Source organism: Centroberyx gerrardi, chromosome 2 (genome assembly GCF_048128805.1).
Source record: "Centroberyx gerrardi isolate f3 chromosome 2, fCenGer3.hap1.cur.20231027, whole genome shotgun sequence".
Classification (NCBI taxonomy): Eukaryota; Metazoa; Chordata; class Actinopteri; order Beryciformes; family Berycidae; genus Centroberyx; species Centroberyx gerrardi.
In genome coordinates, this window is record NC_135998.1 from 15,022,080 (window position 1) to 15,034,106 (window position 12,027).

General features: G+C 39.1%; 1 protein-coding gene across 1 annotated transcript; it reads right to left on the reverse strand.

Moving 5' to 3' along the window:
• Positions 1–2,821: 2,821 nt before the first annotated feature.
• On the reverse strand, positions 2,822–9,187 carry LOC139922875 (calsenilin-like). The gene is made up of 8 exons (XM_071913503.1): positions 9,085–9,187; positions 7,756–7,880; positions 5,753–5,822; positions 5,350–5,420; positions 5,046–5,153; positions 4,828–4,932; positions 3,180–3,242; positions 2,822–2,869 (listed from the first exon to the last, which is right to left on the reverse strand). Exons 1-8 carry the CDS (start codon positions 9,185–9,187, stop codon positions 2,822–2,824), a joined length of 693 nt encoding a protein of 230 aa, XP_071769604.1.
• Between the last annotated feature and the right edge of the window lie 2,840 nt (positions 9,188–12,027).

The window sequence follows — 12,027 nt, forward strand, 5'->3', positions numbered from 1 at the left end:
GTGGTTGGTACGAAGAGACGCGGTTTGCCTCCCGCTGAAGCAAACCTGCCAGCCAGTCCAAACAGTTGGTGCTCCTCATCATTATTTTTAATAAAGTGCTATCTTATCTTATAGGGTTGTAGGCCCTTGTCAAAGTCAACAGTAAGAGCTTTACCAGGGGCTCCAGGGGATGTGCTGGGTACTGCCGCTGCTGCTCCTGCTGCTGCAGCAGTACCATTAAGCCAGGTGGTATTAGTCAGTAGTGGCAAGTAACAACACTGCTGCTGCTGCTGCTACTACTACAGCTGCTGCAGCAGTATAGGCCTAGTAGTGGTAGTTCCAGTAGTTCTCATTGAAATATCTTAAAGTAGCGTTTTGGCTAGTCATAATGTAATGATAGATATTGTAAATTAGCATTTAAGATATCTCATTACATTATGACCAACCGAAATGCTAATTTAAGATATCTCTACATTATGACCTGTCAAAATGCTAATTTAAGATATTTCTCATTACATTATGACCTGTCAAAATGCTAATTTAAGATATTTCTCATTACATTATGACCAGTCGAAATGCTAATTTAAAATATATTTTTTTTACATTATGACTAGTCAAAATGCTAGAGGTGTCAAACACAAGGCAGAGTCCAGTTTGGGATGAGGTTGGGATATGATTGCCATGCTTGGTGATTGATGACATATGTGGTTTCGATAGAGAATGTCCCGTATCACAAACTGAATGAATGATGATGTGGCGTATGAATTTGGCCGAGCGCCAGGATACTGTGCGTTGGCCGTATAGGATTTAGCAAAAATACAATTTTGTCTACTTTGAACATTGGGGGGGACGCGTATCAAATTGAATTGTGCTCCCAGACTTACCTACATAGTGACCTACATAGGTCAATAGGCTTCCCTGAATTAAATATAGAAATAGGCCAGCTAGGTGGGTTACCGAGGAAGTAATTCACAGCCCATGGTATGGGGAGAATTGCTTTTAAAGACATTTCAGTGCATGTTAAATCCCACAGTAATAAGTGTTCTCACTCATTTAAAGAAATAAGTGTGCCTGTTAATCTTTTTTGTGTTCCCTATGAGTTACAGAAAGATGGCAATGAATGATTATGGCACCTGTGATCAAAATCTAATGTATAATCATTTAAATGTTATTCTTAAATAGTGGAGAATACTGAGAATGAAATGTTAATGTACAGTTGTGCAATGAAAACAAGAATCCTCTTCTTTTTCTTACAAAGATCAGGTTTAAAAACTACAGATCACAATTTTTTTCTGATATTCCCTCCACCACTTTTGAAGCAGATAAACGGAAACCGCCAGACATTTCCAAGTGCACCTGTATAACCTACTGATGGAAGGATACATTCCACACATTTAGCCCATAAAGGCCTAGAAGTACTGCTTCATTTTGAAGTTCACTCCTGAGCACAACACCAGCGATATCTTTTTACAAAGCCAATAATAGTAAATGGTCAAGAAGAATGACATTAACACACAGTAGCCATAACACATAGATCTACAACAACTGACAATTTGCTTTCCAAATTTGGTTAATTGCCCCTGTGTGTCTGCACCCTCCTTTTCATTTGAGACACATGATAAAATGTAGTAAGGCCACATTCTGAATAGCTGGGCTCTCTAACAGGCGTCTCAACTACTAATCCATCTTTGGGCACACAAAGTAAGACATATTTCTACTGAATAGGAGTTATTGACATATTTATTGCCATATGTATGTACCTTACACTGATGTCAAGGAGTTATAAACAAAAAATATTAGATGTAGAGCAGTTATTTATTCAAATAAATGGACCAGGGGACAGTTGTAAAAGGGCCCACTGGAATATAAATGTAAATCTCCAGTTATTTGCACAAAAAAGGCTCAGATATCATATTCAAAGTTTCACTCTCTTTTTATTCTTCTTAGAGAGCATTTGAGATCGGCTTCCACAGATCCCAACCTTGTGTGTTGTCCCAGTGAAAACAAAGACACATCATTATGATGTGTGGGATAAAAAAAAAAACACATGTGGAAAGAATGTAACAAATTACATCATCTTTGGGCACACAAAATAAGATATATATTTATTTTAAGATAAGACTTTTACTTAACTTTTACTATTGATCCCTCTGGGTAAATCAGGTAACAGAACAGAATAGGATTTATTGCCGTCTTCATGCACCTTAATATAATATCAAGGAGTTGCAAACAAGCATAACTATGTGTAGGTAAACATTTATTTCAGTAGGTCGCTATCAAATAAGTAATTTACATTAGGAGAGAAGTTCAACATCACAAAGGTGACTGGGTATCACCTTTACACAAAATCTGTACTTAGAAACATACTTGTTTTCTTTACAGTATAATACAGTAAGAAATTATCATCCCACCAATCCCCAATTACTTTTTTCAGGTGATCAACAACAAAAGCCCTAATTTGTATTTTAGGTGGTTTGCAGCACATGCTTATAAGTGTCAGGCAAACATACATGCTCATCTGGCAATGACAAATGAACCATTAGTTTGTTCATGTTCCCTTGATGTGTGGAAAAGAAAAGAAAACTGTCATGCAAAGAAGGATTTCTTTTAAAATCATTCAAGTGATTTGGTGAATTCTGCATATTTCTCTGCATAGAACAGTTTTCCTGGAAAATAAGTGTTTCCACTTTGTTTTAAAACTGGTCAAATAGAACCAGTAGATCCTTGTTACATGTCCGCTGTTCATCTTTCTGTTTCAGGATGAATAAGGAAATTATATTTGGCCAAGAAGCTTGTAACTGGAAGCACTGGAAGCATTACCATTCCACTTCCCTGTTCAGCCCTAGATGACGTTCTCAAAAAGCTGCATTGAAGACATTATATTTTCATCCTGTTGAGAAAAAAAGAATACATAAGATTAATTTCAGACATAACTCTGACCTTGGACAAGTGTTGCCTCAATACATTACAGAGATTTTCATACTGCATGTGCATGGGTGTTCAAGTGCTTGGTTCTTCATAGTCACTGCAGGGTGTAAAGCCTCTTGGAGGAGATGTACTGATTTGAGATTAGCACATATATTTTATGTGTATGGGTACAGGGCTTTAATATTTTCATCTGTTATTTTTTAAAAAACAATTGGTAAACATGATGAGCATTCCAAAGAACTTTGATAAAAATGAATTGATAACGTGTTTACCTTCTGACAAGTTTCTATGAATTCATCGATAGTCACCACTCCATCTCTGTTCCGATCCATCTTCTGAAAAAGGTCAATAGACATTTGTTGTACTACAGTAAAGCATATGGAGACTTTATAGTTGAAGTGGATGTTGTAGTACAGACTATAAAAGACAGAACACCTTTTTTAACATTTACTTATATAAAGATAAAAACTGCAAAGTTATTTATGCTATATGCAGCTTAATTCAACTGTACTGCTACTGGTACATTTTGTACCAGTAGCAGAAAATTGTGCTTTGCTCTGCTTCCTTGTGTTTGTCTCACATCATTCTGTTCTACGATTGATTGTCGATCAGTTAGATCTAGTCAGGCTCATTCTCTGTAAAGTCCCTTGAGACATGCTTGTGATAAAGGGCTGTGTAAACTTGAACTTGGTTCAAGTGGCCTCCAGCCAGCAAGGAGAAAGAGTGGCTCCAGTTTGATGACAGTGTACGAGGAATCCTTGAAGCAACAGCGAAGGGCGATGTAGACAGAAGACAGACAGGCAGTGGCAGAAATCATCGAATCAAAGGTTTGGTACAGAGGCAAAGCAAGTGACTGGAGCATCACGTGTGATGAACCGTAAGCCAGCCCAGATCAGCTAGTTAAGGCAGGAGGTGAAGTCCTTGAAGTGGCAATCCAAGCAGGTGAGAGAGGAGGAAAGGGGCACAGTGGCATAGCTCCGTGGCATCAGGAGGAAGCTCATCACCATGAGGCAGAATGGTACAGGAAGCAGGGGAGTGAGGGGGCCAGGAAGTGAGCTGCCTTCATTGCCTATCATTTTGGGTTCACCAAACAGCTGTTGCAGCAAGGGAGGAAGGATTTGGCCACTGCAATTATTTCATAGAGCCACCAGAACCCACCACTGTATGCAACCGGAAGTAACACAGTTGGAAGGATATCACAGAGGTCATCAAGGCTGCCAGAGTGCACAGGTACAGGACCCAGTGGAGTACACTACCAGTTGTAGAGTACCCTGTGCCAGTTGTAGAGGAACCTGAGAGTGATCTGGAGGTGAGGCAGCCCATTACCTCCATTAACCCTGTGCAACTGATTTTATTTTAATAGTACATAAGCTGTAACTTAATAGCCACTTACACTACAACTAAGCCTAGTTTGAAAAGCACGTCTGCTGCCAGCTAATTTGTCTCGTTTTGTCTCAAATACTGTTGATGAGGAAGTGACAGTGCAAGAGGTGTCATCGATCAAAGGTACACTACAGTAGCACTTGTTAGTAGACTGTGCCATTGCGTCAGTACTAGCTAGATGCATGCTGACCCTGCTATTGTTTACTTCCGCTTTTCCGAATGTGGAAGTGTAAAAAGGGCCTATTGCAACTTAACAGTTCAAATACAAGTGAACAACCAAACACTGGATTCAGGGATGTTTCTCAAAACATATTTTCCTTTAAATGTTACCCTGCTCCTATCATTACCCTGACCCGAGTCACTCCTAAGCAGCCTGCGTCACTCTCCTGAATCTGTGACAAAGTACAGGACATTTAACATAAGTCAATGTGACATTCGTTACATTTCTAATAACTACATCTGTATGCAATTAAACATATTAAGATACCAGGGGTTGGCTTGTGTAGTTTGGTGGGTGCAGAGAGGACATAGGCCTACCTGGAAGAATTTCTCCACATGCTCAAAGGGGTCGTCGTCTCGTACACTAGGTGAGGTATACCTGCCCATCATGTCGTAAATGGATGTCATTATAGCCATCATCTCCTGTAAGAAACCAGAGAGAGATACATCCACAGAAATAATGACATTGCAACAAATGTTTATTGATATACTGTCTCACATGTAGATTCTCAAAAATGTGAATTGTCTGACTGCACCTCTTTAGTAATGTAGCCGTCCTTGTTGATATCGTATAGGTTGAAGGCCCATCGCAGTTTCTCTGTGACAGAGCCTCTCAGCAACACAGACAGTCCTATCACAAAGTCCTGAAAAGATGATTATGGCATATTACTAGCATTCTTTAAAGGAATGTCATTATCCTTCACATCTAAAAACAAAATCCCTGACAGCCCTGGTAAATGACCGCAGGAGGTTAGAGAAGCATCACTTTGCAGAACATTGTCATCATGTCATTGTACATTGTGCTTACTGTACTGCACATCTGTACCTTGGTTAACTTACCTCAAACCGGATAGAGCCATTTCTGTCCATGTCAAATGCGTTGAACAAGAAATGCGCATAAGTGGTAGCATCTGAAACAAATAATGGATGTACAGGGTTGGACATCATTAGGAACTGGCTTTGGCTAATTGCAATACCTATTTAAAACTTTATTTATACTGATTTTATTGAGGGTCATGATTAACTTGAATTTTGTCTTCCACCTATACGTTCTCATGGGTGATAGACAAATCAATTTGTTTGTGAAATCAACTCGACCGGTAAGGGTGCTTTGCCAAGCACTGGCAGATATACAAGGAAATTGTAGTTGACAGATCTGAATTGTATTAATTGACCTGGTGAGAGAATCAGCTCACTCATTCATATGTTTATATAATAAGACTTTGTGCTGTCAGTCACATACCTCCTTGAGGGAAGAACTGTGAGTAAATGGTCTTGAAAGTCTCTTCATCCACCAGCCCACTGGGACATTCCTGTTGAAAGGAAAATCGAAACAATTTACAAAGATTTGTGAAGTTGCCAACATGCCCAAATTTTCTTTTCCTTTGAGTGTAGAGTATGTGTATAGTGTATAGACTTTGTCAAAATAGTGACTTATGTCTCTTTTTTGTATTTACACGCAGTTTAATGTTACAGTTGACGTTAAAGATTAGAACATTATACCAAGGGTTTAGATTTGGGGAAAAAGAGAAATTTAGAACAGAATTTTAAAACAAGGTGAGTGTTTGTGAATCCAATCTGACGCTCCATTTATAGAAGACAGAATTCTGGTTCCACTGGAACAGAGCACAAAATATCAGATGGATTTACAAAAGGTCAAGTCAATAAATAGTAGCTTATTGTCAGTTTTCACATAGAGGTTTCAACTAATAATAAACTAATAAACAAATGGCTTTCACCAGTTGTGGATTAACAAAAAACACCTTAGTTGACATTCAAACATGTTACTGCCCTTCCCCTTGGCCGTCCTACCCAGAGTGCTCTAAAGCCCTTTGCACACTGCCAACATTGGGATGTCCATAGAATGTTGGGAAAGCCAACTGTCAAAAACACACTGCCCAAACTTTCCCAAACAGAGGCTGGGTTTACTAAGTTATATTAGGATATTTTTTGTTGTTGTTGTTTTATTTCCTTGTGTTTATTTACTATGGATCTGTTGAAATGCAGATGTTCCTATTGCAGAAATGTTACATCATCTTGCCTTGTCACAATTACTTCCTCCTGTTCCAGAGTCCAAAAGACTGATATTCAAACTGAATGGCCAACTTGTTTTCAACTTCATTATTCAGTCTGAAATTTCTCCAAGTTCAGCTGATTTAAAAGAAGGGCGTTCTAGATGGGTTGCCAAGCATTGAGTCTGGAATTGGTTCATCCCATAACCAATTAAAAAATGCTTCTTCCAAATTCTGTCAAGCAACGGATGCTGATTGGCCTGAACAGATTTTTATTCAGTAAAACCACTGTTAATGGAAGTGATTCCAGGAAGTGATTCCAGGCTCTGAACACAGACTGAACATGTTGAATCAGACAATGTAGGTCCAAACAACCTTGAACAATCTCATACAAATCCAAACAGGCAGCGCCTCACTGACCCAACATTGTTTGATGTTGGTGTTTGTTGGTAGTTGTATGGACAGTGTGCAAGGAGCTTTAGAGTGCTATGACAGGGTGAGACGCTGGATAAATTAACATGAGTTCTGACTATATTCTGTGTTCATGAACAGTCCAGTTTGGTGCCGGAGGATACTCTGATCATGTGATAGCCAAACATTTGGTATTCATGATAAACTAGAAATTCTTTGTAGCCAAGAATATAATCATTGAGGTAATTAACAGAACTTTCTGGAGATGCCCCACTGCCAGGAGTAATTTTAGGTTTGAAGTTTGAAGTTTAGGAATAGGACACTACCATCACCATGACGCTCCCAGGATAATTTCCCAGGGGATTTGTACATTTTATTGTTCTGAACTGTTAGCCCTACTATGAAACATCAAGTTTCTTAATTGTGTAAAATCCCAAACAAACACACTCTGAGGCCATGAAATCAATCTCTCAGATTGTCAGATGAGCAGCTCAACAAAGTGTTGCTACGTGGCATCACAGAGGTTTGTTTTCTGGCTTCTAGCTTGGGGAGAGAGTTCACAAAAAATTATTGTTCGTCTCCTTTTCTTTTTCTTTCTGTGCATGCACATCACAATCACACATGCCAGTGTTTATATTGCAATATATTCTAAGTCCAATCAATGCTTATTAACAGTGGAAAATTTGCTGTGAAACAAGACAAATTCCTTATACTGATCTTTGCCAAAATGTAAGACTCTCGTTCATTCTTTCCAATCAAAACCAGTGGAGAGGTTAATTGGACGGGCAACAACCCAAGACCACGCTCTGAGGTCTAGTCATACATTTTTGAAGCCTCTATAAAGAGACTGGAGCTCCTTCCTGGTGAACTGGGTCTGGGCTTGGAGCTGCTCCAGGCCCTCGGGTTGGTGACGCACCATGGAGAGTTCCAGGTCATTGTCACAACTGTCTGTTACAGAGAAACAGAGAACGGGGGGGTAGGCGGGAACAGAGGGAGGAGGAGGAAAAGAGGGGATAGGGGAGGGAAGAACCGTAAGACAAAAGAAAGAAAGAAAGAAAGAAAGAAAGAAAGAAAGAAAGAAAGAAAGAAAGTAAGAAAGAAAGAAAAGAAAGAAAATTTAAAAAAATTAAATAGATGGGAGAACATAGTGGGTACACTGAAATGAAACTAAATATACTGCACATAGGGGTTTTAACTGAAAATGCTCACCATCTTCACAAGAACAAAACACGGTTTGAAAAAGACAAGGAGAGATTAAGAAGAAGAAGGGTATTAGTGAGAGAGAAAGTGAGAGCGGAAAGGGAGTTGAAAGTCGGGTAAGAATGAAATAGATGGGAAAGAATAAGAAAGGGAAATGAGACAGTGGAAGATCTAGGGGAATCGTTTGATAGGAGGAGTGGGAAAAATTATGAATAAGAGGAAGTTATAGCTTGGAGAGACATGCCCAGATTTACTAAAACTTTTAGTGGGTACAGAAACCTTTGCAATGTTCAAAGTCGGCACTAAGAGTTGTGATAGGTGCAAGACAATTTGCTTGACCAATCAGGGGTCATGTCATTGGTTTTGCACATGCTAAAAGTTTTTGCACCCATGAAAGGCTTTAGTAAATCAGGGCCGTGGTGTTGTGAAGAAATGAGGGTGATTAGAGGGAAGCAAATAGATATAGGATAGTTATTGATGGATGACAACAAGTGGGAATGGGGAGTGTGTTAATTTAGCAACCAGGAGGGCAATAAAGACAAATCGAGTTCAATACAAAACAAGGGGGACCAGGTATGCAGAAATGGCTGAAACAAAATTAAACTAAATGCAATGCACAGAGGATTATTTATACTCACCGTCTTTACAAGAACAAAACACAAACAGATGGTTTGACAAAGACAAGGGAGAGAGTCAGGAAGGGTGTTGAAGAAATGAGAAGGGAAAAACAAATTCACAGACAGTTAAAATAAATCTACACATTACCATTTCTTTAACACAGACTATTCATTTTCTATACAGTCTGGTTCATAACATATGATTTCAATTCAACAAAGCTAAATAACAACAGAGTGTAAGTGTTGCTCTAATTCTCCATAGAACATACAAGACATGGTTTGAACCTTCTGCAAACACACTAGTGCAATTTCTCAAGCTCGCTCTTATGTCTTACCTTCCAGTGACAAGGGCTCCCAGATACCAAACTGTTTGAGCACGACAACAAACAGACTAATTACAACAGCAATGGCAATCACTTCCATGCCATCCAAACCCATGGTTGTCTGGCATTAGATAGTGGCTCTGCAACAGCCCCTTTTTCTACTTCAATTTAATAATGCTTTTCTGATGTTTACCTAAACTGATCCTGAATCTGATATAGCAACCTGTACCCATCAACATCAACTGCTGCCAATCTTACATTGCATCCTCAGCCCTCTCCTTTTGTTTTTCCTCAGTTGTTTATACAAGCATCAGCAATTATATTCATGCTTCCTCTGACTTAAAGCACTTAACGAACCCTTTAGAAAACAGCTAACAAATGAACAGTGTAACATCCTCCTTTAAGAAAATAGGTCCAAAGTCCACCATGTGCTCTTGCAAAGAAGTGCCAAATTCATAGAGGTAGAGTCTTAATCCCCCAAAATGATCCAAAGCTATCCCCAGTGGCAAACAGTCCATCTCTCTTACTGGTCGCATCCCCAGCGTTTCACGTCCTGGGCTGTTCATTTTAGGATCTCTCTCTCAACTCCATCAACTCAAGGGCTCCACCCCCACTCTCTTTGTTTCCCTATCTCTTACTCTGTCTCCCATGAGCTGTGTGTGTGTGTGTGTGTATGTGCGGTGGTGTGGTGGTGGTGGTGGTGGTGGTGGTGGTGGGGTTACTGAAGGAATTTCTTTCCTAATAGTCTCTGATTGACAGTCTAAGCATTCCTTATTTGCTCAGTCATGTCAGGATGTAAAGCTGTAAACCAAGCATTGATCCACATCCGCTGATTGCTGGAATATGAACAGCACTTAGAGCGAAGGAGCCGGCCCTGCCCAGTGTGGCGCTGCCTGTGTCTACTGGGTCACTCAGAGATACACAGTCAGTAACTCAGATGGACTCACTCAGAGCACAAAACAGTGGCACCACTGGCTGCAAACACAGTGCTTTATTTATCACATTGTAGTAATGGACAGGTGAGTTTCAACTCAAGTAAACCTACTCTGCACAGGTCAGGTTTTAGGTTCTGTAAATTTATCTGTATATCCAATATATGAGAGTTTGAAAAGATGAAGTATTATGATGCTGTGCTGACAGACAATGAGAGTAAAGAAGAAGAAGAGTATAATAGTTCACAACTGATGACTCTGCACAACATAATGGACTGCGTTTAAGCAGGAAAGGGGGGTGGAGGGTAAATCAATTGTTGAGGGGTAAAATATTGGCCTTAGAACAGGGAGAGATAGTGGGCCAGAAATGCATTTCAGTGGACAGGAGGGTATATATATGTTAGAGACAACTCCATATGGACTGGTCCTTAATGTCTGAGTCAAACAACTGCTTAAATAACGTATCAAAAAGACATGTGAGATTAATGTGAGATCGAAGGGAAGTGATGGAGTGATCAAAAAAGGTTTTTCGACCATCCAATTAGAAACCAAATACAGTTTCAATTTGTGGGTTAATGTGGATTTTTGTAATATTTCTGATGTGAGGGTGAATTATACTAATTCTGCCATATAAGAATGTCACACTCAGCCATTTGAACCTATAAGAGGTGTGACCTCATGCGGCAACTCCTCTGCCATAAAAGAAAATTATACAACATTACATTGTTTAATGCACCATAAGTGCTGATCTAGTTCTTCTATTAAATACAGACAAGACTGAGGTGGCTTAAGTATGGAGATGCAGACAGTGCAACCATCCATCTCACCATCAAGCTTTAATGACTGCGGTAAGAGCAACATTATGAGCCCAAGCCTATCAATCAAAAAATAGAACAAGAGTTCTCCTCATACCATGAAACACCCTTAACCTTTCTCTTAACTCACTCTTTTACCTCTTTCATTGTTTTCAGTCATTTTGTTTTTTGGCAAACAATGACCTTACTGTAGGGGCCACATACACTTGGCATTGTCAGATAAAAGACTTTGAAATTCTTAATATTACTTTGCAGAGCTAAAGGTGTGACTGATATAACCAGGTGAACTTGACTGCTATTCATTTATTGTCATTATCATTTCTAGGGTGCCATCCGAAAACGTTACTCCGCTTTTAATGCACAACATCCTCCTTTCCTTCACAAACTGGAAACCGATATTTGTGCTGCCATGTTGCCTGCTGTCCAAATAGTGAAGATGGGAAGCTATTTATGAATCTCTTACAATCTCTTACGACTCAAGCAAATCATTTCCATAAGTAAACTATATATTTTTTCTGCCATGTGTCTAGCATAGCCCAATGAAATTACATGTTTCTCAGAGGTGGTGCAGTAGGATTTAAGGACAGTAAGGACTAGAACATTTTTTAGAATGCTATAGAATTATTTTTTTTTTATCTATTTGGTCACTTGATGACAACTTATATCAAAAAAGTTTTGGTTTAGAGAGAGAGAGGAGAGATTGCCCTTGAGCTGTGCCAACCCATTATTTAAATTCACTGCTGTATTTAATGATTCACAATGTAGAATCTTTGCTGTTCAAAATTGATTTGATTGTTGCTTATTGTAAAACTCTACATATCCTAACGACTTAGAAAATATGGATAACTACTGTAAGTCTAAAATATATCTGAAAATATATCACAATAGGCAAGATCCATAAAGCTGACAGTCTCTTGACTTGATGCCAGTACAACACTACGAAAATGTCCAGTGCATCTAGATGAAAACAGCTTTTAAAAAGAATATTATATTATTTTCTTTAAAAAAATGCCAATTGTGTGTAAAGTTCACCAATTTTGATGCAGTTCAACTTACTTAACTGAGTAACCTTTCAAGAGAATCACCTGTGTTCATGTTAGTCAAGTACAACTCTGATGCTGAGCAAACAGTTTTCAATAGACAAAAAACGTGAAAGCCAACTAGGGCAATGGAAAATCAAACAATCACATTGAAGGGCCCTCCTGTGG

What these genes read in the sequence shown, in the direction of transcription:
- LOC139922875 (XM_071913503.1), bottom strand. Translation starts at nt 9,187, where the DNA reads ATGGGTTTGGATGGCATGGAAGTGATTGCCATTGCTGTTGTAATTAGT. An exon ending in ATGGCTCTATCCGGTTTGAG is followed by an intron (nt 5,154 to 5,349) that starts GTAAGTTAACCA and finishes TCATCTTTTCAG; the next exon opens with GACTTTGTGATAGGACTGTC. An exon ending in TCATAGAAACTTGTCAGAAG is followed by an intron (nt 2,870 to 3,179) that starts GTAAACACGTTA and finishes TTTTCTCAACAG; the next exon opens with GATGAAAATATAATGTCTTC.